Source organism: Vombatus ursinus, unplaced genomic scaffold (genome assembly GCF_900497805.2).
Source record: "Vombatus ursinus unplaced genomic scaffold, bare-nosed wombat genome assembly UNPS02014798.1, whole genome shotgun sequence".
Lineage (NCBI taxonomy): Eukaryota > Metazoa > Chordata > Mammalia > Diprotodontia > Vombatidae > Vombatus > Vombatus ursinus.
This window is the reverse complement of record NW_020954576.1, coordinates 57070190-57094862: the sequence shown is the minus strand read 5'-3', so window position 1 is coordinate 57094862 and position 24673 is coordinate 57070190. Positions and strand designations below refer to the sequence as shown.

The following is a 24673-nucleotide window of genomic DNA, read 5'->3' as shown; positions in this document are numbered from 1 at the left end:
TCTGTCTCCGTCTCTCTCACTGGGGGCTCTAAGTTGCAGCAAAGTTCACAAGTACAATACTCCCTGCACATGTCTGACAGAATCCCATTGGCAGGTGAAAGTAGATGTGTACAATTTTTTTTTTAGATCAATAAAGTCCTAAGTCACCTATTAAAGGCAAAAGAAAGATATGTTTGCCAGGACAAGGTCATATCCCCATAATGAACATATTTACCTGAATTCATTCAATCAACAAATACTCTGTAAATACTTTGATATTACTTATCTCTACACATTACATATCCTCCCTGGAGGAAATTAGCTCCTTGAGGGCAAGAATTTTCAGTTTTGTCTTTGTACAGTTTGGGTGTCTTTACATTCCCTGTGCCTAGTACAGTGTCTGGTGTATGGTAGGTGTTTAATACAAGCCTGTAGAATTCAACTGCTGAATCAAATAAACATGGAGTTGTAGAAAGAGCTCTGGATTAAAAGTCAGAGGATCTGGGTTCAAATTCCTCCTCTGTCACTTAATACCCATGTGACCAAAGGCAAGTCACTTGACCAGAGCCTCAATATTGTCATCTGAAAAAAAAAAAACGGAGTTAATAATACCTATGCTTTCTGCTTCACAGAGTTGTCATAAGAATCAGATGAGATAACGTAGTTGAAGTGCAACCCACCCTAGAATGCTATATAAATGTGAGCTATTGCTGTATGCCCTTCAAAACCAGCAGGAAATGCCAATAAGGGTAAATGTTATAGGATAAAATAATTCCTCAATTTTTAATCTCCAGGAACATTTGACACTTTGGGCTTTTCCTTAGTAAGCATTTTCTTAAGGCCTACATTTTTGATTGTGTGTTACATATGCTTTATCCATCTGGAACCCTTATGAGAAAATAGTAATAACTGACATTTATATAGCACTTTGGGGTTTACAAAATACTTGAATTAATGTAATCTCATTCCCACAACATCCCATCCACCTATCCCAATAAAGGTGGGCATTATTATCATCACTATTTTACAAATAAGGAAACTGAGGTTAAGAGAGGTTAAGGTGATTTACCAATGGGTTCAGAGCTCCTAAGTCCAAATCTCTCTACCACACATTTCTAGCACTGGAACTCAAGTTAAGGACCATGGGTGACAAAACCCAAGTGGTGACAATCCTAATTATTAACAATTAAATTGTAATTGAAAACTGCCCAAGAAAGAATGCTTATAAAAACTGAACATGGCCCTCACGCAAATGCCTTTGGGAATGCTTAACTACTCAACATATTTAGATGCGTCCCCAGAAAAACCCAGGGAAAACCAATGATTTGGCAACTACCAAATGGAACACAATACTAAGCTATCCTGTGAGGTCAGAGGTCCAAGATCTTTTATGAGACTCCAAACATTAATTGATCCCATGAATTCTGTGGCCCCATCAGAGTACAAGGAGGAACAAAGCAACAGATGGTAGGTCTCCCAATTTCAAAGGCCTTTCAAGACAGGCTTTCCATCAAAAACAGACAGTCAGCATCTTGTTTTTTAGAGCTCAAATGACCTCAGAGATCACCTAGCCCCACCCTCTCATCTTCTTTTTTGTTTTGTTTTGTTTTTAGGCAATTGGGGTTAAGTGACTTGCCCAGGGTCACACAGCTAGTGAAGTATCAAGTGTTTGGTCTGAGGCTGGATTTGAACTCAGGTCCTCCCGACTTCAGGGCCAGCGCTTTATCCACTGAGCCACCTAGCTGCCCCCCTCTCATCTTATATAAGAAGAGAAAGTAAAGTAATTTGCCTGTGGATCAAGTAAGAAGTCAGAGGCAAAGCTAGGATGAAAATTCACGTCTTGACTCCCAATTCCACGTGGGAATCCATATCATATAGTCTTATATTGAGAAATATGGTTCCAACCCCAGATGTACTTATAAGGGCTTTTTAAAAAGATCATGCCACCTTTTTCCTCAAAACTGAGAAAAATACACTCTCTTCTTGTCCTTGTGCTTTGCTAGCATCTATAAAACCAGCTACTTAGCAGGCTGGGGAGATTCACAAGGTCCCATAACATTGGGTAAAACTTCCAGGCAGCTTGGCATAGTAGAAAGAACACTGGCTCTGGAGATACAAGACCTGAGTTCTAATCTTGCCTCTGCTGCTTAATGTCAACATGACCTTGGGCAATTCACTTAATTTCCCTGGACTTCAGTTTCCTGAAGTTAAAATCTGTAAAACGAGGGGATTAGACTTCATGGTTTCTGAGGTCCTTTCCACCTCTAGATCAATGATCCTGTGATCAAGATTCATGCTTGATTTGGATTGGTGACTTCATTAAAAATAAGGAGGTCAGGGATTTAACAGAGTTATCATTGCTGTTCTCTATGGCTCCCCTCTGGGAAGACAGATCACTATCCTACAAGTCACTGAGAAAAGGAACAAATGTTTTCTAGGGCAACCCAATCTTAAGTAAGAGACGAATATTACCACTCTGTATCTAAAAAGTAGGTAAAGAATCAATTCCATAGGACCAAAGGGCTTTGTCCAAGGTCCTACTTTAGAAAATCACACACATTCAAATTCTGAGCAGATACGATGCTGGATCTCTCTTTCATTATATACTACAAAGCTTCCATCGAGCTCACTCAAAATCCCAATTTGTAGAAGAAGTCTTTCCTGATCCTCCCTAATTCTAATGCGTTCCCTCTGTGATTATTTCCAACTTACCCAGTATGTTCGACAACATAGTTGTTCACAAAGTTGTCTCCCTCATTAGACTGTGAACTCCTTGAGAATAGGGGCTATCTCTTATCTTTCTTTGTATCGCCAGCACTTAGCATAGTGCCTAGCACATGGTAGGTGCTTTAAAAAATGCTTTTTGAGGGATTACAGGAAGGCTTACGTCCTGATACCCCCACCACACCCACAGAATCAGCATTAGGAAATTATTCCCCAAAGGGAAGAAAAACATCATACACTTTCACAAAATGAAAAAACCCACTGATTCTTTTGGATTTCTTCTTTATGGCCTGACACACTTTAGGCACTCAACGTTTGTTGAATTGAATTCTCCTCCCCTAACTACCTTAGCCCAAAGGACCAGCTATTAACTAGTCTTGAAACACATTAAAATTTCCCCCCATGTTGCAACTCTTCTCAAACTTCCTAATTTTGATCATAATAAAATATTAATCCATGGATCCAGAGTCTTGTTCATAGAAGCCCTTCCTTTCACCACATTTTCTCCTCCTGGGAGTCAGAGATGGGGAATGTGAGCTGAGCACTTAGATGAGGAGGAGAAGCACACCCAGCTGTCTCCTGTGACATGTTCCCTTGTACCCAGGACAGATTATTACCCCAGTCAATAGAATGTCATTAGTTTGATCATATTAACTATTGCTCTCATCTCCAATGTGCTTTTTCAAAAGCCTCCAAACCACACCATAATAGTTTTCTAACTCTTAACAGTTCCCTCACCCTTCCTTTTCTTTTTTGCAAACAATGGGCATGTCAACTGTAGGCTGGCTAGCAGTCCTACCACCCTCTAAGGCCATCAAATGTTAGCTTGCTAAGAGAGATGTGTAATTACTCAATCCTTTTAGAAAGTAAAAATAAATCTTAATCCAACTTACCCTTGTTTCCCAGGAGAAAGGGGCAGAGTGTTCATCCTGCCAAGTTATATCCTGAAATAAAAATTCAAGAGTAAGCATGAAATCCAAACTCAGGCTTACAAAACCTAAACCCATGACCCAGTCGTGGACAAACCATGCCTCTGAGACTGTCCTCACTCCATGCCTCTAATATATTGATCTTCAGGGGGACAATATTCTGACCTTAAAATCTTTTCCACCTTAGCTATCAAGAGTCAAGTTTGCTTATTTAGCCTTCAGTTGATTTGGTATCTTTACTGAAGGGCTGTGTGACTACCCCAAAGCCTTGAAAGGAACGGAGTATGGTTTTAATCAAACAGATAAATGTAGTATCCATTTAATAATGCACTTAATAAAAGAGACTAAGAAGGGTAAGAGGAGTTTAGAAATTAATTTATTGGGCTAAACAGAACATCAAAGAGACCATGAAAAAGTTACCATGTGCTTGGACTTTGGTCCAATGTAAAATCCAGGAGGGCAGGGACAAAGTCTTACCTTTACTTTATATCACACCTAGCACCCAGAATAGTGTCCTTTACACAGTAAGCACTTAAATGTTGTTTATGTTTAAGTAGGCACTTACATCCCTTTGAGATCTAGGTTCATGATCCTACAATCACACCTGTTATTTCTTCGGCTCTGCTCTGAACGGTTATCAACGGAAACCCAAATGAGGGCAGGATAAGTGTAGATGAGAAATCCCAGAAATTGGTCTGAATGGGCAATAAGGTTAAGGAGTATTGTCCTCTATAAGATTTCCTAGTCAACAGTGTTTCTGCTAAGCCAACTGCCAAATGTTGTGTCCGTGCACAGCTGAAGTTAAACTAGACAGCCCTATCCAAAACTGTGAGTCAGGGTAAGTTAATTTTAGTACTCAGTATTCTTTTTCAATGGCCTTTCTCAGGCCTTGGTGGTATCCTCTTCTGCCAGTGGTGAACACAGGTCACAGGGTCATCAATTTAGAGCTGGAAGTCCTCTTATCCAAACTTCTCTTTTTACAGGTGACAAAACTGAGATCAAGAAAGTTAAGAAATTTGCCCAAGGACAGAGCTGGACAACTCTGATACCAAATTCAGCACTTAAGCCACTAGACTATGCTGTATAAAATTATGTAATTTAATCCTGGAGAGATGATCTTGTCCAACTATTTCACAGATAGAGAATAAGGGTAAGTGACTTTGACCGAGACCACCCAGTGGCAAAATCAAGATTAGGACCCAAGTCTCCTGACTGTTGACCTTTCGACTCACCATTCTAGTCCTCCGTCTTGTATTTTCAGTTTGTTTTCTTCCCAGGTGAACTATAGTGTATTTGTTCTCATTAACTTTAATCTTATTTGCTTTTTACTACTTCAGCTCAGCAAGGTTACTTCTGAATTATCTTATTCTCTTTCAGTATGTTAACCATCTCTTATCTCTACCCTTTAATTAACCTTTTATGACCACACTCTGTATTGCATTATTCAAGTCACTAATAAAAAAATGGGGCATAAGAATGACACAGATGGAATACCATCCCTGTTGTATTCCCTAGACTAACAGGGATATACTAAGCTAAACAACAACCTCTGGTGCCAATCAGTTTTGTGCACATTTAACTATGACCTTCACTTCTTCTATTAAACATTAAGTGCCTACTATGGGCACAGGGCTGGGCTAGATGCTCTGGGAATTACAACAATTAGTTATCACATGGTCCCTAAACTCATGGAACATGCAGTGTGGGGTTTCTGGATTATATATTCCTAATTTTTAATGAGTATATTAATACTATCTATACTTGAAGAAGTTTTTCTTAAATATAGATTCCTCTATCATTTTCCTTCATCTACCAAATCTAAAAAGTTCAACTTAATAAGATCTTGATAGCTGTGGTCCATTATAGCTGCTGGTCAAAGTTACTTACTTCTCTGCTACTATAGGATTGCTCAAACAGAGGCAAACTCTTAGCACACAGCCACTCTTGACAGGATGCTGAGAGTGTTTCACTTTTTTGGTGACAAGTTAGAGAAATGTCAGTCTCCTCCTATTTGCATATTCTCATTCTCTACCTCTCTCTTTCCCTCTCCCCCCCATCTCTCTCTCTCTCTCTCTCTCTCTCTTTCCCTCTCTCTCTCTCATATCTCCAGGTACTCTATCTTCTTTTTCTCAGCCTACAAACATTCTCAAGTTTCCTCTATTCCCTTTTTTTTCATTTAAAACTTTTATTTTAACACATTTTCCTATTTATTTTTAAAATATATTTATTTTTATTATGAATTTAGCAAAAATCAATAAATATGAACATTCCACATACAAAGAACATAGAAGATTGCATATGACATTGCAAATCTCCATTATGTAAAGCTTTTTTGAAAAACAATATAGAAAGAAAAAAGGAATATGCCAAGAAACCCCAACTGGGGTCACAAAGAGTCAGATATGACTGAAATGACCAAACAACAGCAACAAAACGTTAAACTAAATGTCGTATCCATGAAGCCCATTTTAACCATCATCATTTAAAGGTGCCTCTGGAACTGAGCTTACAGAAGTAGTCCTGGTTAGTGCTTTTGTGTTTTGAACTCTCTTCTGCCCTTTTCTCTTCTCCAGACCACTTAGGTCATTTGCTTGCTCCTGGTGTTACTGTGCCTAATGCCTCAAAGCAACTGCTGAGCAGGACATAGGAAGAAGTAAGTTTCCTCTCTTCTCAAAAGGCATTGCCTTGATTTCTCAAACTATCATCTTAACTCTGTTTTCCCCTTCAGTGCCGTACTTCTTGAGTAGTCCATCCTCTGCTGCCTCTTTTTTCTCACCATTCTTTCACTCTTCAATACTTTGTAATAGGGCTTCCAAGACTGAAAGTTTCTTTAAAGACATTAATGACTTCCTTATCACTTCTGAAAGTAGAAGTTTCCCTCTCCTCCCTACCCAAGTGCTATCCTTAGTGCTTCCATCTCTCCTTACTCTCTTTCTTTTGGCGACCTCATCCACTCCCAATGTTTCAGTTATCTCTATACAAATAGTTCCCAAATCCATATCTCCATTTACAACCTTTCACCAAAGCTCCCCAATCAATCTCTCTATCCATACGTTCCAACAACTCGAACTAAACACATGCAAGATTCAATTCCTCATCTTCCCCCCAAAAAACTGCTCTTTCCCCAACTTTTAAAATTTCTGTGGATCATCCTCCCACCTAATTAGGCTCCTTAATCTTTTCTCTGGCATCCAATCAATTATTTGCCAAATCCTGTTGATTCTAGTTTCAAGACAGCTCCCTTGTCTGTCCTTTTTTTTGCTTTGACTCTAGCTACCCTAAATCAAGCTTTTATTAGACATATTCTCTCTCCATCCCATCCTTCACACTGCTAAATAATCATCTAATATAAACTCTGATCATATCACTCCTCTACTCCAAAAAAGAAAAAAAATCAATGAATCTCCATTATATAACAAATAAAAGATAAACTCACAATACTGGTATTTAAGACCCTCTATAATCTGGCTCCAGACTACCATTCTAGCCTTATTTGATATTATTCCCCACCATCTCAGGGGAATTAAAAAATTCCACTCTTTTCTTGCCCTCTCTCAAATCTAGGTATTTGCTTATTCCATCTCTGGTTAATGGAACAGATTCCATCTTATCTTTTTCTGTTGAAACTATTTCAAGGACAAACTCAGGTACTACCTCCTTCACTGAAATAACTTTCCTTGGCACCACCTTCTTCCTCTACCTCATCCCCAAAACAAAAGTGATTTCTGCTTTCTCCAATTCTCATAGCGCTTTGTCTGGAACTCACCTGTGTATCATTTCTTATTAATGTACCTATTATCCCCAACTCCCTTCCCCCTTCAACTACAGACACCTTCAGAGTAAGAACTCTGTCTTTTTTTTTTGTCTTCATATCCCTAGCCCTTGACTCTCAATACATGCCACATACTCATATTCATATTCTCTTTCTCTCTCTCTTTCCCTCTAGCTCTTTCAAACACACACACACACACACACACACACACACATGCTATTCAAGAGGATACCCCTCTTTGAATGACATAGACCTGAGAAATGGGGGGGGAGAATTGCTCCAAAATATGTAACTTTATTATCTTTTAAGTTCAAGTAACATTTATTTATTTGTTTGTTTGTTTGTTTATTTATTTATTTAATTGCACGGCAATTGGGGTTAAGTAACTTGCCCAGGGTCACACAGCTAGAAAGTGTCATGTGTCTGAGGCCACATTTGAACTCAGATCCTCCTGACTCCAGGGCCAGTGCTCTATCCAATGCACCACCTAGCTGCCCCTAGGTAAAAATCTATTATGTAGGACTAATCAATCAACAAGCATTTGTTTATATATTTACAAGAGCATGTATAGGTGACTCCCTTGTGGCACATTTCCCTTTTGGGAGGCCATGGAGGATATGGATTTTTTATCGTGTCATTTCTGGAGTTCCCTCCAGCAATGCACATTGTAACTCATCCATGCCTGACCATTTTGTGTATTTCTCATCCATGATCTCCCCAAAAGTTCACCACAGGGGGTTCACTTACATATACCTATGTAAATATAAAAATAAATGCTTGTTGAATGATTATAAATGAGTGCTTAATACATGTTAGTTGAATAGAAAAGAATAATAAGGATAGACATTTTAGAATAAGAATTGTCTTTTTAATTTTTTTTTTAAATTTTTTCTGTTTCAGGTCTGTTTTACTCAGGACGGGAGGTCTCCTCCTGGAAAGCCTGGATCCTCTAGTCATGGAACCTTAGCCTGTTGTCCACCCTGGATCCTATCAGTCTAAATCCCAGGGAATGGGAACAGCATCTGTCTTGGGAACAGTCAAGACTTGGGGGAGAACAATGGCCAGAGATTAGTGCTACCTGACCTAAAAAACTCAACAATGAGGCTGAACAGTTTGGCTGTCATTCATTCCTTCAACCATCACTGCCCCAGTCTGGAAAACAGATGATCTGCCTCACTGGCTAACGGAATCTGGGAGAAAGTCCATGAGACCATATTTCTCCCACATACTCCAACCAATTTGTTCCTAACTATAGGTTTTACTTGCACAGGTTTAAGAATTCAGAGGACTTGGAGTCAGGGTCCTACAAGGAATTAAGGGCTACAAAAGTTAAATACAAGATAGAAAGGGCAAAGGTTATATTATACTACTGGTTTAAAAAAAAAAGTAAGTTATTTTTACCCCTGCTTCTTCTCATTTCAGGAATCAAGTATCTGTTTATTCTTCCTCCCTTAGCCATAATATCAAATACTGACCTGGTATTTGTCATTTTCATTCATCATGAATGCATTTCAGATGTTGAAGTTCTAGAGGCTTATTTTCACCCCTGATAGAAGCAAAAGAATATTTCTGAGATGGTCACTGGCTTTTCATAGTCACCAAGCCAGATTCTGAAGCTTCAAAAACAAAACGCCATCTCCCAACTCCAGGCACTTTTACTACTTGTCCCCCATGCCTAGAATGTTCCTAATCCAAGCTCCTTTCCTTCAAAACTCTGATGAAATCTCACCTTCTGTAGGAGACCTCCCTACCCTGCTCATTCCCCAACCCTTCATCCACTACCTTCCCTCTTAGGTTACCCCTTCAATTTACTTTATACTGCTCTTTAAGAGAAGGGACTGTCTTTTACCTTTCTAAGTATCCCCAGCACTAGCACAGTACCTGGCACATAGTAGGCATTTAATACATGCTGATCAACTGCATATAGTCATTTGTATATTGTTCTCATTGGAACATGAGTTTCTTGAGGACAAGGATTACATTTTTGCCTTTATTTGTATCCTCAACATTTAGCTCAGCACCTGGAGCATAATAAGTGTAAGTGCTTGTTGACCAGCTACCAGTTCCAGCTTAAACAAAGATTCTCCAAACTGGCTAGTTTCCTTTCTCCATCCCAACCCTCCTATCCCAGTCTTCTCTAATTTCTTCTTTCAATACAAAAATCCTAAGTGCTGAGGTTCTAGAGTCTACTCTTATTTCATTCTGTCCCCGTTCCAAGCCATTGTCTCTGCAGCCTCTCCAATCGTTTGTAATGTTGTGATTATATCAGATTGGATATCCATAGCGTTGGAGCTACTGCCTCATACCCTTTGGCACTTTGGGCTCGATCTTCTGGATAAGGGGTGGAGAACTCCAAGAGTAGTTGGATTTGCTATTTAAGAACCTCTCAGGTAGGATAGCAAAAAAGGATGGGAGGAGGAAAAGACCTCTGAGTTTTGATGAGTGAATGAGTGTGTGTGTGTGTGTGTGTGTGTGTGTGTGAAAGAGAGCCAGAGACAGAGAGAGACAGACAGACAGACAAGAGAGAGGCATACATAGAGAAGGGGAGGAAGGGGGGGAGAGAAAGGGAGGGGAGAAGGAGACAGAAAGAGAGAGAGAGAGATGGGAGGAGGGGGAGATGTGTAGGGTATTGGGGAAAACTAAGTATAGAGGCTGTTTAAATGTCCTAGAGAAGTGCCCAAAAAAGAGAAAAAGTAAATTCCTTGCTTGGCCGTGTAAATGTAATACTAATTACAGCCCTTGATAAGAATGGCTTATCAGCCAAGTCTAATTATTAGATGCCTAATTATCATGTGTATCATTATATAAGTCAAGCTCATTTCACAGTATCCTTTGCATGCAATATCAAACTCCATACATTTATGCCTTGGTCTTCTGTTGCTCAGGGAGTATGATCATACATTCACAACCTTAACTAGTGAAAAGGAACACTGGCCACTCTCCCTCCCCTTTGCCATAAGATTCCAATTAAACCCAAATTATTTTTCAACTTACATATTTTGATCCTTCTGAAATGAAATGGGCTATTTTGTGAGATGCTGAATTTTCCATCACTGGAAACAGTCAGGCAAAGATTGGGAGGTTGTAGAAAGCATTCCAACATTAGGCAGGAAGTCAGGTTAAATGGCCTCTTAAGTCCCTTCCAACGCTAAGATCTTATGATTCCAAAACTCTTCAAGTTCTCCTTTGTAGTAACAAGGCAGCAGCATGAGTTTTCCAGGTGGGAAAATTGAGGCAAAGACCAGGGTCTAAGTCTTAGATTTGTGTAATCCTGAGCAAATCACTTCAACTGTTCTGACCAACCATTTCCTCATCTGGTGGTGCACTGGGAAGAGTTCTAGTCCTTTAATCAGGAACACTTGAGTTCAAATTCAGTTTTAGATACTCACCAGCTATGTGAATCTGGGCAGATCACTTCATTTCTATCTGCCTCAGTTCCCTCATCTTTAAAACGGGGATAATAACAGCACCTACTTTGTAAGGTTGTTGCACAACTCAAACAAGAGATTTGTAAGGTGCTTTCTAAACCTTAAAGCACTAAATAAATGCTAGTTCTTATTATAATCATCTATAAAATGGTGAGAATACTACCTGCCTTATATTACCTGCCTTGCAGATTATTGGGAGGGAAATGCTTTGTAAGCTTTAAATGACTGTATAAAATGAGAGCTATTATTTTATCACATAATTACTAGCTCTGGGATTATAATAAAATTTTCACTAAAGCAATTTTTAAAGGGGGGGAAGAATTCTTCTACTTAGAACTGTAAAATTCCACTGGCTTGGTAAATAAAATTCCACTGACTTGGTAAAGAGACCGATGAAGGCTATAAGTGAACTTAGTCATCCTCTTCAAGGAGGGCAAAAGAAAGACTAGAAGAGAATGGAATATAATCTTACTAGTGTCCTGCTATTTAAACATGAATTTCCTCCCAAATTGAAATTATGGACTTTGAAGCACTTCAGGTTCTACAAAGATTAAATCAAGACATTTAGTTCAGATTTTTGAAGCCAATCAAATACCACAAAGCAGATGCAAATCCTGTGGGGTTTGCACAAAGACCTGGGGAGGCAGCCAGCAGGCCTGTAATATCAATTCTCATTAGCCAAGAGTCTCAGGCCCATCAAAGCTTGGAGAATCATTGCACAGTCATCTTTCTTCCAAACCAGAGTCAAGTCTTTTGTTCACTCTTGAAAGAGACTGAATAAAGGGGTGGATTCCTCAGCTTTCTACAATTCTGTGCTCATAAAAATAATACAGCACTTTAAAATACACACACACACACACACACACCCCAAACCAAAGTATGATCTGATGTCAGCCATCAGCTGCAGACCCAAGCAGCAAAAAGCTTTCACAAGACAACAGGCTCTCCCAGCAGTTGGATACAAACGGCATCAGAATTTCAGAGTGGCAAATATTTTCTCACACGATAGCATCTTTCTTTTTCATCCCACCAGAACCAGCAGGCATACCAATGTGCCGCCAAGCACACTCTTCTCTAGCCAATTACATACAATTCTGTGGCACGCACCCCCCCCCCCACACACACCCCTCAAGACCTGAAATTCCCACTGAACCAAAACACAACTGAATTTCTACAACAAACCCATCCGATAACAACTTTACTCCTGGTTGCTACAGTGGTTGATGTCCTATTTTTTTTTTATGGTGCTGTTGGAATGCTCTCAGGAGATTCAAGTTTCCCTAGAAATAAGAAATTCACCATGGAGAGATGCTAAAGGAGGACAACTCAGACTTCTGCATTGTAGAAAGCAACAGAAGCACACAGTCCTGACATATTGGTGACACAATACTTGTTATCACTCTGAGGAGAACCTGAGAGAGAAGTTGAAGATGAGAAAAAGAGGCAAATGAAATGAATTTGAGACACACACACAGTATCTGACAATGAGGTGCCTGATCAACACAGAGGGGAGGCACTGACAGCTTCTCCAACAAAAGTTGTTAGGAAACCCAGATGAGCTGGTGCTTGTTCTCTCTCTCTCTCTCTCTCTCTCTCTCTCTCTCTCACACACACACACACACACACACATAAAACATCTTTTCTTCTGAAATGCCAGCAGCCTTTAACACTGCACTGTTCTCTTATCTGGGAACCCAACACCAACCAACATCGTCTTCCAAAAAGTCAAATGAGGCCTCAATGTGGCAATTGTTTCAATTCATAAAGCATTCTTTGCCAGGACCACTGGAAAGACATCTACCCCCACACCTACACTGAAGACAGTCAACAAGGTTTCTTCCTTGGTGGATAATGAACATCCATAGCAATCTCTTACAAAAGCCTCCCTGAGAAAAAGAAATGGGCCAAGAACCAAATGGTTATCAAAGCAAGCCTAAGAAGACACAGCTGAAAGCCAAATCTCCCATATCAATAAAGAAAGGAGCAGAGAACAGAACTAGCAATTAAAGAAGGGGGAAAATATTTTGAGACCTGTAAACACTTTTTAGACTGACTTTTAGTAACTTTTATTCTATTTTTGAGGAGGTTGGTGGGGGACAGTGATGACCTAGCAACACCTCCAAAGTAAACTTGAAATTCTAGAATTCTCCTCCATCACTCACTGCTCCAAAGATAGACTTACCTTGTACTTGACTTCAAAGTAAATAATCTTTTCTCTTTACATAGTTCATAGGACTTTTAACTAGAAAGGAACTCTGAAATCATCTAAGACCTATCCTCTCCATTATTGTGGAAGTTCTTTTATAAAAACTTCCTTAATCAAAAATTTCTCTGACCTGGCAGATAGATTGAGAGAGGTGCTCGAACAGAGTGCCCACCACAGTCACAAAGTATCAGAGGTGGAATTTGAATCCAAGCCCAATCTACAATGCTAATCTGCCTCTATAACCCCCTCATTACAGATGAAGAAGCTGAGGCACGGAGGAAAAATGACTAAAAGTCATGCTACTAGTAAGCAGCAGAACTGAGATTCAAACTCAAGTATTCTGACTAAATCTCAGACACTTCCCACTCACCACATTGCTCTCCATTCAAATTTAGTCTCTATATGTTCACATATATCAGTGTAGGGTAACAAACTCCTGGATTATCAGGACTCTATCTAACTTGTTCCATGTAGCATCTTAGTATGCAAAAAGGTGTTTAATGAATGCTTGAAGATGATGCAAGTTATCCTTAAAATATATCCATCTCAACCAAAGGGACCGATGTTCATCTTTTTCCAATACTGAGTACACAAGGATTTTTGTCCAACACTTGCTTTATCTACCCCCCCCCCATCTTTTTGACATGGAAAATAATAATCCTATGGCTCAAAGTGTTCAACTGATCAAAAGAGCTGGCTCATGAACCAACACAAGATTCAGGGGGCAGGTAACTAGCAAATTCCAGTGATTTAAGAATTATTTAATTTACTTTCTCTTCCCCATCTCCTGTCCTCATACACAGAGATATCAATATACATATTGATGGTCCCTCAAATACTCAAAATTCCCAATTAATCTACTTAATTCCTATGACCTACTCAACCTCAGCTAAACACTTGACCTTGCCAACACACACATGTTCTGCTTCACCTCCAAAATTCCTTTACTGGATCATAATCTGTTATCATTTCATCTTTCCTCATACCTTATGACCCCTAACCCTCTCCTTTGTCCTCACTATGACTTCCATTCCCATAATCCTCACCCTTTCTCTGTTCTTTCCCAGGCCACCACCTCTGCACTTGTTACACTCTTCTTCATGCCCTATCTTGACCCCTTGGTGGACCAACTCAACTCTACACCATGAAATTCCTCGACCCCTTCTATTGCCAATCATTCTCTGCCAACCCTCAACCCTAGATTACCGCCACCTTCCATGTCCTTTGTTTCCTGCACTGCTGAAGAGAGCTGGAGAAAAGTCACAAAAGGCATGCTGGCTAGACCTACTACAAATGCCTCAAATGGGTCCTCACTGTATCAAGGCAATCCTTTTACATCTCCCTAGTAAATTCACTATCCCACTCACCACGGTTGCTGATTCCAACATTCTTGTTTCTCTTCACTCCCCTACAGTACACTATCCCCCACTTAGACTGATGACTTTACTTCATACATCACATACCCAAAAAATGGCAATATTCAAAGAGAGCTCCCCCATTTCATCTCACAGTACAGTCATCTTCTCCTTCACTCCTGTTTCACATCAAAAGGTGGCCTTTCTCTTTGCCAAGGCAAATCCCTCTACATATATCCTTGATCTGATCTAATACCTTCCAACTTCTTCCACAAATTGTCTCTACAATTAATCTCACTCCCTCTTATCTTCTGTCTCTCTGTAAATATTTGCTCTTTCTCTACTGTCTAGAAACATGCCCATGTCCCCTTCCTAAAAAAACCCACTTCACTTTGTCCTACCATCTCCACTGGCTATCAGCCTATATATCTCTCTGCCCTTTCAGGGCTAAATTCCTTGAGAATTAAATTGAGAAATTCCTAGATACATCTACTTCCTCTCTTATCACTCTCTTCTAAATTATCTAACCTAAACAGGTAAAATAATTTACAATCTGACTTCTGACTTTATCATTCAACTGAAACTACCCTCTCCACAGTTACCAATGATTTCTTAATTGCTGCTCTAATGATCTTTTAAAAAATCTTCATCCTTCATGATCTCTCTGTAGTACTTCACATGGTTAATCACTTTCTCCTCCGTATATTTTCTCCTCTCTTGGTTTTCATGAGGCTACTCTCTCTTGGTTCACCATAGTCTAACCATGCTTTCTCAATTTCCTTTGCTAGTTCTTTATTCAGGTCATGCCTACTAACTCTTGGTGTTACTCAAGGCTCTGTCCTGAGCCCTTTTTTCACTCTCTACTACCACTTGGTGATCTCATCAGTTCCAATTGGTTCAATCAACATCTCTGCACATGGTTCCCAGATCTATATATCCAGTCTTAATCTCTCTCCTGAACTACAGTCATGCATCTTGGACATCTTGAATTGGATGTCCCATAGGTTCTTCAAACTTACCATATCTAAAACAGAACTCATTATCTCCCTTTCTAAGCCACCTCCCCCCAACTTCCTTATTATTGTCAAGCCTGAAATCACCTTTTGCTTAGACTATTGAAATAGCTTTCTAACTGGCCTCTTTGCCTCAAATCTCTCCCCATTCCAATTCATCGTCCTCTCAGCTGCTAAGATTATACTTCTAAACAGCATGTACAACCATGTCACCACTCTGTTTCACCACCCCCCCTTCACCTCCACTCGGCTTAATAAGCTGCAGTCACTCCTTAATACTTCCAGGATCAAATATATTGTTTGGCACTTAAAACTCATAACCTGGTTCCTTCCTACATTTCCACTCATCTTACACTTTACTACCCTCTCAATAGGTATGGAATAAATAGCAACTCCAGAGATTCATCAGAATACCTGCTCAACCATATCATTCCAAATCCTGCTTGTACTACACAAGAGGTTTACTGTACCTACTGTACTGTGATGTACTTATATTTGTGATGGACACTTGATTGTTGAGTTGAGGGACACTCAACAATCCAACTGTAGGTCATTAGAGTGGTCTATCCAGCTGTGGGCCACAACAATGGACTACTTCCACTTGTCTTTCCTAGAATCACACTCCAACTCTGGTCTTCATGTCTTCACACTAGCTGGCTCCCATGCCTAGACTGTTCTGTACTCTCACTTCTGACTCTTAGTTTCTCTGGTTTCTTTCGAGACAGTTCAACCCCACCTTCTGCAGGTGGCCTTTCCTCCTAAAGTGTTTCCAGATGCCATTACTTTTGTCTTTTACGTCACCTTCCACCATGTGTGTATGTCTGTATATACACGTATGCATATATGTATATGTGTATAGGCATACACAACACGTATATGTATGTACACATACATGTGTGTAGATATGTATTTTGTGTGTACTTAGTTATTTTCATGTCATCTCCCCCACTGGAATACATGTTCCTTGAGAGAAATAACTGTTTTTAGATTTCTTTGTATTCCCAATGCTTAGCCTATTGCTTAGCACATAGTAAATGCTTCATAAATAATTGCTTATTGATTGATTAACTTCCACACTGATACACTATTTAACCACTTTAGTAGGTCAACTGCCCATCACAAACCTTCATGAAGTAAACCTCATATGTAGCATGAGCTGGGTCTGAAATGATTGAGTTGCTTGAGTATTCTGGATAAGAGTTGCTATTTATATCAAATCTATCTCAACTGGCAATTATTTAGAGACTGAATACAATAAATGAAACACTTTTATGAATATAATTTGATCTCTTTTTGTAATTCAGAAGGTGTTTCAATACCATGCAATACTTTGTGATCATCATTGGAAGTACTAAAGTTGAGTGTACTAGTATCCAACTATGACTGTGGTGCTGACTGTGGGTTATCAAAGGAGCCACGGAAAGGGTCCTGGAATTAGCATCAGAGGACCTGGACCCAAATCCCAGCTCTGCTACTTACTATTTACTATCTCATTGGAGAAGGAAATGGCAAACCACTCCAGTATCTTTGCCAAGAAAACCCCCAAAATGGTGTCCCAAAGAGTCAGACGTGACTGAAATGCCTCAACAACCTGATCGTACCTTCTATGAGACTCAGTTTCCTTATCTGTAAAATGGAAAGAATACCTGCTCTATATATTCAGATGGTTCAATGAATAGAGTGCTGGACTTCAGGTCAAGAAACCCTGGATTCAAATCCAGTTTCAGCTATGTACTACGTGTGCAACCTTGGACAAGTCACTTCATCTCTGGGCAATTTCTTCAACGGTAACGTGGCAGTTATAGAGATAGTGTGGAATAGTAGATGGAGTGTTGGACTCGGAAGACCTGGGTTCAAATCCCATCCCAGACACTTATTAGCTGTGTGACCCAGGGCAAGTCGCTTAACCTCCATGGTACAGTGGAAAGGGCATTACTCTCTACATGATGCTAGACAATTCAGTTCACTTCTTTGGACTTTAGTGTCTTTGTTTGTAAAATAATGGAACTAGACTAAATCAGTTATGAGGTCTTTAATAATAAGACTATTTAACAATAAGATTAAAACAGATTGTACTCTTTGGTCTACTGTATATGCTGAATGTATAAGAAAATAAGAGTGACTCAGAGTACAGGTTTCTAAGTCTATGTTTCTATGTTCTACTAATTCATAGACAGATCTGCATTGGTGGAGGTAGGCTACACATAGGAAGCTCCCCACTCCATGAAAATCACAAGCCTACATACTCCTACTCATACCTACCTCATACATGTACTACCTCATACCTACATACATGCACTACACACTTCTATACAGGCACATGCCTACATACTCATACTACATGCCTCCTACATACATGCACTATATACGTCATGATTTTTTGTAGAGATTGCTTTGTAAACTTTAAAGTGATTATCCATTACTATTTTATTATTGATTAATGAAATGTCGTATTTCAGTTGTAAAGATAAGCAAAAATATTGAGAAATACCCCAATCTACCTGGAATGTGGTCGAGAACAGACATGAGGGTCTTGGCAAATTCTAGTCAGAGTAGGAACCGAAGCTCACTGTTCCATGTGGAATCTACAGTACAGGCTCCTGTGTTTCATAGGTAAAGTAGTTTGCCCAGCTAAATGCAAGGCTTAACTACTGAGTGGTTGCCCAGTACCCCAAAAGTAGAAACATGGTAGGAAAACTATCTGGTCTCCCAAAGCACCGATCTATTCAAAGACTAAACACAGTGCCCCTGCTGTATTTATTTTTACATTTTGAAAATGGTTCGTGTATCTGTAAGACAAAGTGGAATGATTACAATGTGCTCTTCTGTAACAAATGCCTGTTTAGGGACTGTTACCTATACTTTAAAAAATGCATCTTTGTTCTTCCTCTGGGCCTGCAATATATTTAGCCTTGCTGAGGTCAGACAATTTCCATAACTGGATAAGCAAACCTATAATTCCAACAGCAAAAATGTACCACTAATGATTTAATCTATAAGTAAGCAACATCATGAATTAAAAAAAAATAGGATCTTCAACCTCCCTAGATCATAACAATCACAAACTCTCAGCTTTACTGAAGGGCTTCCCAGAGTCTCATCGCACGTGGAAAAATGGAGGAAGAAAAGAAGAAAATTAGGAAAAGAGCAGGGGGGAGGGATGAGGAGAGAAGAAAGGGTGATAAAAGGGAAAGTTTTTATGATGACAAGAGTTATAAAACATTTATGTTTCATATACGAGTCTTCAAATTGGTCTGCCTAGACTCCTTGTGTGTGTGTATGTGTTGTGTGTATTATTCACATACATATATTTTAAGAAAAACAATGTATTGAAAAACAAAGGCCTGAACTGAAAGTTTTCTAAATACATCTATCAAGAACCTTTTATTGTACTGAGAAAGACACTAGGGTTTTGTGGAGAGAGAAACATAAGATTTAAAACTCTCTCCAGCCCTGCTACTCATCCCCTGTGTGATAGTGAACAAGTCACTTAATTTGTCTGCACCTCTGTTTCTTGGCAGTCAGTGGGTCACCTCTGTTCCCTAGGGAGCTGTGCTGATTAATGAGCCTGTCTGTATAGTGCCTGAAAACAAAAAGAGAAGACAGCCCCCTGTCTGCCTAGAGTAATCTCCTCTTCCCACCTGCTCAATATGTGCTCAGCTCTCAGAGCCTTCTTTGTAAGAATGCCAGTTCAGGTGTCACTATCACTCAACATCCACTTCACAGACAGTTCAAATGAAAATGACTTCTGATGGAGGAGGGTGAGGGGAAAGGAAGAGGGCAGTATGTGAATCTAGAAGTAGTCTACCTTTTCTTGTTTATGGCACAATGAGGATAGATACCACAATGGCCTTGTAACTCAATGGAATCTTTTCAGGATGACCTTTCAAGGTAGTTAGTACCCAGTAGTCAGAACCTACTATTCAAGACAGAGATAAGGAAAGTTAACATCTGTCCTAGAGTCTTTTTTGGAAAATGAATCAGCCAGAGAGAAGGTGGACATCATAATTATATATTCCACCTCCAAAAAAACAATGGCACCAAAGCACAAAATTCAGATGATTTCAACTCCTTGGCAAAAGCCTGGAGAAGACACAAGATGAAAGTTTTTTGTGTTGTTATAGATCTGGTTTCCAGAACCTAAACATTCAGATTATTAGTAATATTAAAAAGGACACTTGAGAAGATAGAAGGGTCACAGGTCTCATTTCAAGAAGCAAAATGTTCAAATTATTGTTACCCCAAAAAAACCCTGATATTTATATATTATTATATGGTTTACAAACTGTTTTCCATACAATTATCTCATCTGCTCTTCAGAATCACCCTGTGAGACAAGTAAGGCAAGTGTTATTGGCCCCAAATTACAGGTGAAGAACCTGAGGCTAAAAGTGATTAGGTGACCTTTCCAAGCTTACAAAACTACTAAGTGTCTGAGTCAAGCTTTGAAATCAGGTTTTCTAAGGTTGGTGCTCTTTTCACTATACAATGGAGAGGAAAAACCCACAAATATTTACTGAGGGCCTAATATAAAGCACCCTATTATGTATGATAATAATAGCATATGAAAAAGAACTCCAAAATGAAATGGGTTGAAGATACATGGTTGGCGCCTGGATAGGTTTGTCATCCATACTGACCTCAAAATGACACTCTTTAAACTATCACGTGGGAAGGCTTAGTATGTCTTCAGGAGTTGGAAGGAGGCAGTTGCTCCAAACTGCTTGCTCCAAAATCTGGCTTCAACCTACCCTTCCAGTCTTATTTCCTGGTACTATCTTTCAACATACCCACTCTACCTTCTAGACAAACTGGCCTGTTAGCTGTCCCCAAAATCTGACATTCCATTTCCTATCTCCATGTATTTGTAATCTTTCTTTTCTTCCTCCATCTTTCATTCTCCTATGTCTCCCTTCAAGGCTCAGCTTAGGAGCTTCTTATCGGACCTCTGCTGTTCCTCTCTGGGTTCCCATTCCCACTTGTTAGAGCTCTTTCTCAAATTACCTTGTACTTACTCATCTGGGTGTGTGGCATATTGCCTATTATAATGTACACTTCTTAAGGGCTAGAACTATTTTTTTTTATCCTCCATGGCTGCAACAATACCTTGCAAAAAGGAGGCATTCAATAAATGTCTACTGAATTGAAATAAATCAAGATGCCCATCAAGGGCAGAAATGGGGATGCCATTCCTCTTTGCTTTCAGATATTTTACAGACTCATTCTAAGAGTAGCAGCAACCTAAAACTCACAGACAGTGGGCTCCTTGTGGAATCATGAGAAATAGTACCAAATTCCAGGGATCTAGGACTTAAGAGCTAGAATTCAAAGATTACTTTTCATGGAATATTGGGGGAACCAACTATTTAACCATAAGTTCTTTAAAAAGCATATCCTACAACAAGAACATCCATGCCAGTGTCACGAAAAACTTACACAATGGTACCAAACTGATAAGTTTGGGTGAGTGTGCTGGGAAGGTGGGAGACCAAGGGAAGAGGCAGGTAAAGAGTGAGTCACCATACTATCAAGTAGGAAAAGTCCCAACCATCCATCTGCCTGTGATTGCTAGAAGCCAAAAATGACAATTGCCACATTTTACTATACTGGAAGTAATATTATTTCTGAGTAGTTTATCAAGGTCACCAAATCAGGTTATCAAAGTAGAATGAGTCAACAAGCTCTAGTGGTCTTTTTAAAGGTTTCCATTTCATTGTTCGTTACATGATAGAAAGCAGGGAAGGAAAAATGAGGTATACCACTAAAGCTTCCAAAATGCAAATGCCTGACCCCTAGAAGAAAGATTTACTAACAATTTGTATTCAAATTGCAAGAGGACCAAGGTAATTGAGACATGATAGGAAGAGTCATCCTGTTAAGAGCATTGATCTCATAATGTACCTTGAATGTGTTACCATGATGTTGGCCCCAAAGAAAGCATTTTCACAGTCACAAAAACCTAACTATGCTATGATATGAATGCCCCTAAGGCTCAGGAAGTACTTGGTAGATTGACTACTAAGAAAGTAAGAGCCCAGGCAATATAGAAAGTTAACTTCTACAGGCTAAAAGGGCAGAGCTATCAGTCAACATGTTTTACTGAGCTATTATAATATATAGAAAACATTCAGCAAGGCAAAGGCAAAACTTAAAACAGAACCAGGAAAACTTTCTGGCTCCTAGATAGCTGTATTAAAAAATATATATATATATATATATTCAAAATGCACCTGGGCCTTCAAGAATTTGTTAGGGTGATATGAATTTCAATCCCTGACAATTCCCTTAGGTGATGCCAAGACCTTCTACTATAGGGAATGAGAGGTCTAGGATACAATATATAAACTAGTGTTGCTACAGGTTGGCCATCATTGTCAGTGTCCTAGGCAACCCATAGCCCAAAATCTGGGATTCTTGGACCAATACCGGGGGAAGAGGTACAGTTCAATACTAGGTATGGCAGAACACATTCTAACCTGTAATGATTTCAAACCTGGGACCCCCAAAGGAGACAAACCAGTTCCAGTGTTCTTTCTTGCATTCAACTCTACTCTTAATTGCTCCAACACCTCCCCACTCTAACCCTTTGGCCATGACCAGGAAATTACCATAGGCCCTAGTCCCTAGAGAAGATCACCTGAAGCAGAAGCAATTCCACTGGACTTAGTCTATTTCCAACTTATATTTTTAGGGTGCTTCCTGAGGGGGCCTGTCCAGCCCAGTGAGATGAGTGCCAAACACCTTAAGCTTGTTAAACTGTGGTACACCACATAATTCCCAAAGTACCTCCTATGGGGTAAGATTTAGCCTGTATGCTTTACAACTTCTGTGCTGAGATTTTTCTGGCACATTCCTATGCTTGTCACAGTACAGAATCCATGTTAGCAGCCATTTTTGCAAAGGTAAGAATAAGCTTTGAAACAGAAGACTAGTGTGCTCCTGCAGGATTATAAGATGGGCAGCCAGGGCTAATTTGTAGTTCCATTTGCTTTTAAATCTCATTAAAGGTATAAGTTTAGGTGCAGCTTAACTTGGTATCTGACCAAAGGACTCCAGGGAGAGAAAGAAAATAATTTGGCTAGTTTTGTGAAAGAGATTATGTACCATGTTATGTGTTTATGTTTATTTTGATATATAAATACATATAAAGTATTCATAGGCTGGTATAGGAAAGTATTTAGTTATTTTTCAAGATATGTATTTCTAAAAATATTTATTTCACCGCCTATTCACATATTCATAAGTCTTCCAAAAGATGTTAGTGCTTACTTTTCCATAGCCCAAGTCTGAGCAGCCAAGTACAGCACCATGTGTGCTAGAGACGCCTATCTTCATACTGAAGACTTTTCTGAGTAGGAATAACTTTAAAAAAAAAAAACACCCTATACTTTTGGCTTGCTTTTTTGCTACACCCATTTTTTCCTGGCAAAACTATTATATAGCTCAATGGAGAATTTTCTTTTAATTCTTCCAGAATAAGGTAGCGTTGGCAGTAAATGCCTATGTTTTCACACTTTCCTTTCACTAAAATGAGACTGTTTCACAGGAATAAATGCCACAACACACATAAATTGGATTTAAACTTCACTCTTAGGTGAATGACTTCAGGAGACAGCATCTTCCTGGCTCAATACATGTTGGCTCCAACCTTCATACCTGATAGCTCATGTACTGCTCTTCTATTATATATTTGATGATTTTAGCTTAAGTGATTAAGTGATTATGGGACAGATGCTCCTGCTGCTGTCTGATGCCTAAGCCTACTGGGTCAGAGTATACAGCCACTGTATATTTCCAAACCACAAAAGGGCAGGCAGTTTTCTGTAACTAAGTGCTCTGGCTTTGGTGGCTATTAGTTCCCATTTTTTTCTTTCTGGTTTCAAAGGTTACTTGCCCCATACCCTAGACAACTGTACACAATTTGACTGCAGGATCATATGTCAAGAGGCTTATGAACGCTGCTATCTGTGGCTTGGAAGAGGGCATTTAAATTGGGAGAGAGCAGTTAAATTAACCCTACCTTGGTATTTCAGTTGATAAATGGGAGCATGATGCTTGTCCCAAACAGTAGCTTGCGCTTAAGGCTTTTACTGGTTTTTAGGTCTTTTCTCACCAGGCTTCTGCTTGTCCCCTAGTAGTTAGTTTCTACCCTCTCAACTCCTTTTCCTACTTTACCAATAATGAAAAGGTGCTTTCGATTAAGGTAATATATAGGGAAACCTTCCTTGTACACTTTAATGGTCAGAGCTATTATCTTTCTGGTGTCTCTTGCTGGAGGCAGGTAAAATAAATAGACGATCTTTACAAAGGTTCCCTTCCAGTCCAGGACCCCAGAGCCAGAGTCTAGGTGGATATATTCTCCCCTCCTTCTTTGAGTCCAGTCTCTCCTGCAGGTCAGATTTTAGCTCTGCCTTATTCTGGGAAGCCTTTTCATACCCAGTCCCAAATTAACCTAGGGCAGGTAACAAAGATACCACAGAGTAGGTGTTCTGACCTAACTGGGGAGGATTTAGGGGTTTGGGGATAGGGCGCTAGGCAGGAGAACGATGCAAGGCACACCTGCAGCCCCCCATCCCTACCCCCGGGTGTGTACCCCTTCCCACCTCCTCCCTCCTCCCTCCTCCCTCCTGGTCTCAGTGCGAGCTCCCCAGTTACCTCGTCTCCGAAATGCACGACCTTCTGGCCCGTGGACACCCGCAGGTTGGGGTAGCAGGAAGGGGTCTGGTCCCGGGAGGCCCCGGCGGCGCGATGCGCGGCGTAGCGGGCCTGGATGTGGGGCTCCACCATGCACTTGTCGATGATCTCGTCCTGCTGCTTGGGGGGCAGCCGCTCCCACTCGGGCCCTTACTTCTCGCGGATCTTCTCCTTGTCTTGCATGATCTTCCTGGCCATGGGGCTCAGCGAGGAGAAGCAGGTAAAGCGCTTTCGCTCCTTGTCGTCCAGCGGCCGGTTCCCGTTCATGACCGCCGTACGGGAGGCTGCAATCGCCGCCGCCATAGAGGCCATGGCCACGGACCCTTGGCCTTGCTCTGCCTGCCCACCGCCCGGCTACCCCTTTCCCTCCACGCCTCCGCCACGCTCTGGCCGCCGTCTGCCTGAGCCTGCGCCTCTCCCTCTCTGGCTCGGGAGCTAGAAGGCAGGAAGGGAAGATGCCAGATAAAGCTAAGGACCTCCTCTCCACCCTCCTCCTACCCTCCCTTCCCGGGTAAACGCCTCCCTTCCTCTCTGGCTCTCTACTCCCTGTTCTGTCCACTCCTCCAGGTCCCT

At 40.3% G+C, this 24673-nt stretch overlaps 1 protein-coding gene across 1 annotated transcript in view; it reads right to left on the bottom strand.

Moving 5' to 3' along the window:
• Positions 1-24441, bottom strand: part of LOC114050032 (uncharacterized protein C1orf198-like) — a 50457-nt gene extending 26016 nt beyond the window's left edge. The window contains 2 exon segments of the mRNA XM_027871559.1: positions 3597-3647; positions 24062-24441. Of these exon segments, the coding sequence (XP_027727360.1) occupies positions 3597-3647; positions 24062-24412 (402 nt within the window). The 5' untranslated portion in view covers positions 24413-24441.
• Between the last annotated feature and the right edge of the window lie 232 nt (positions 24442-24673).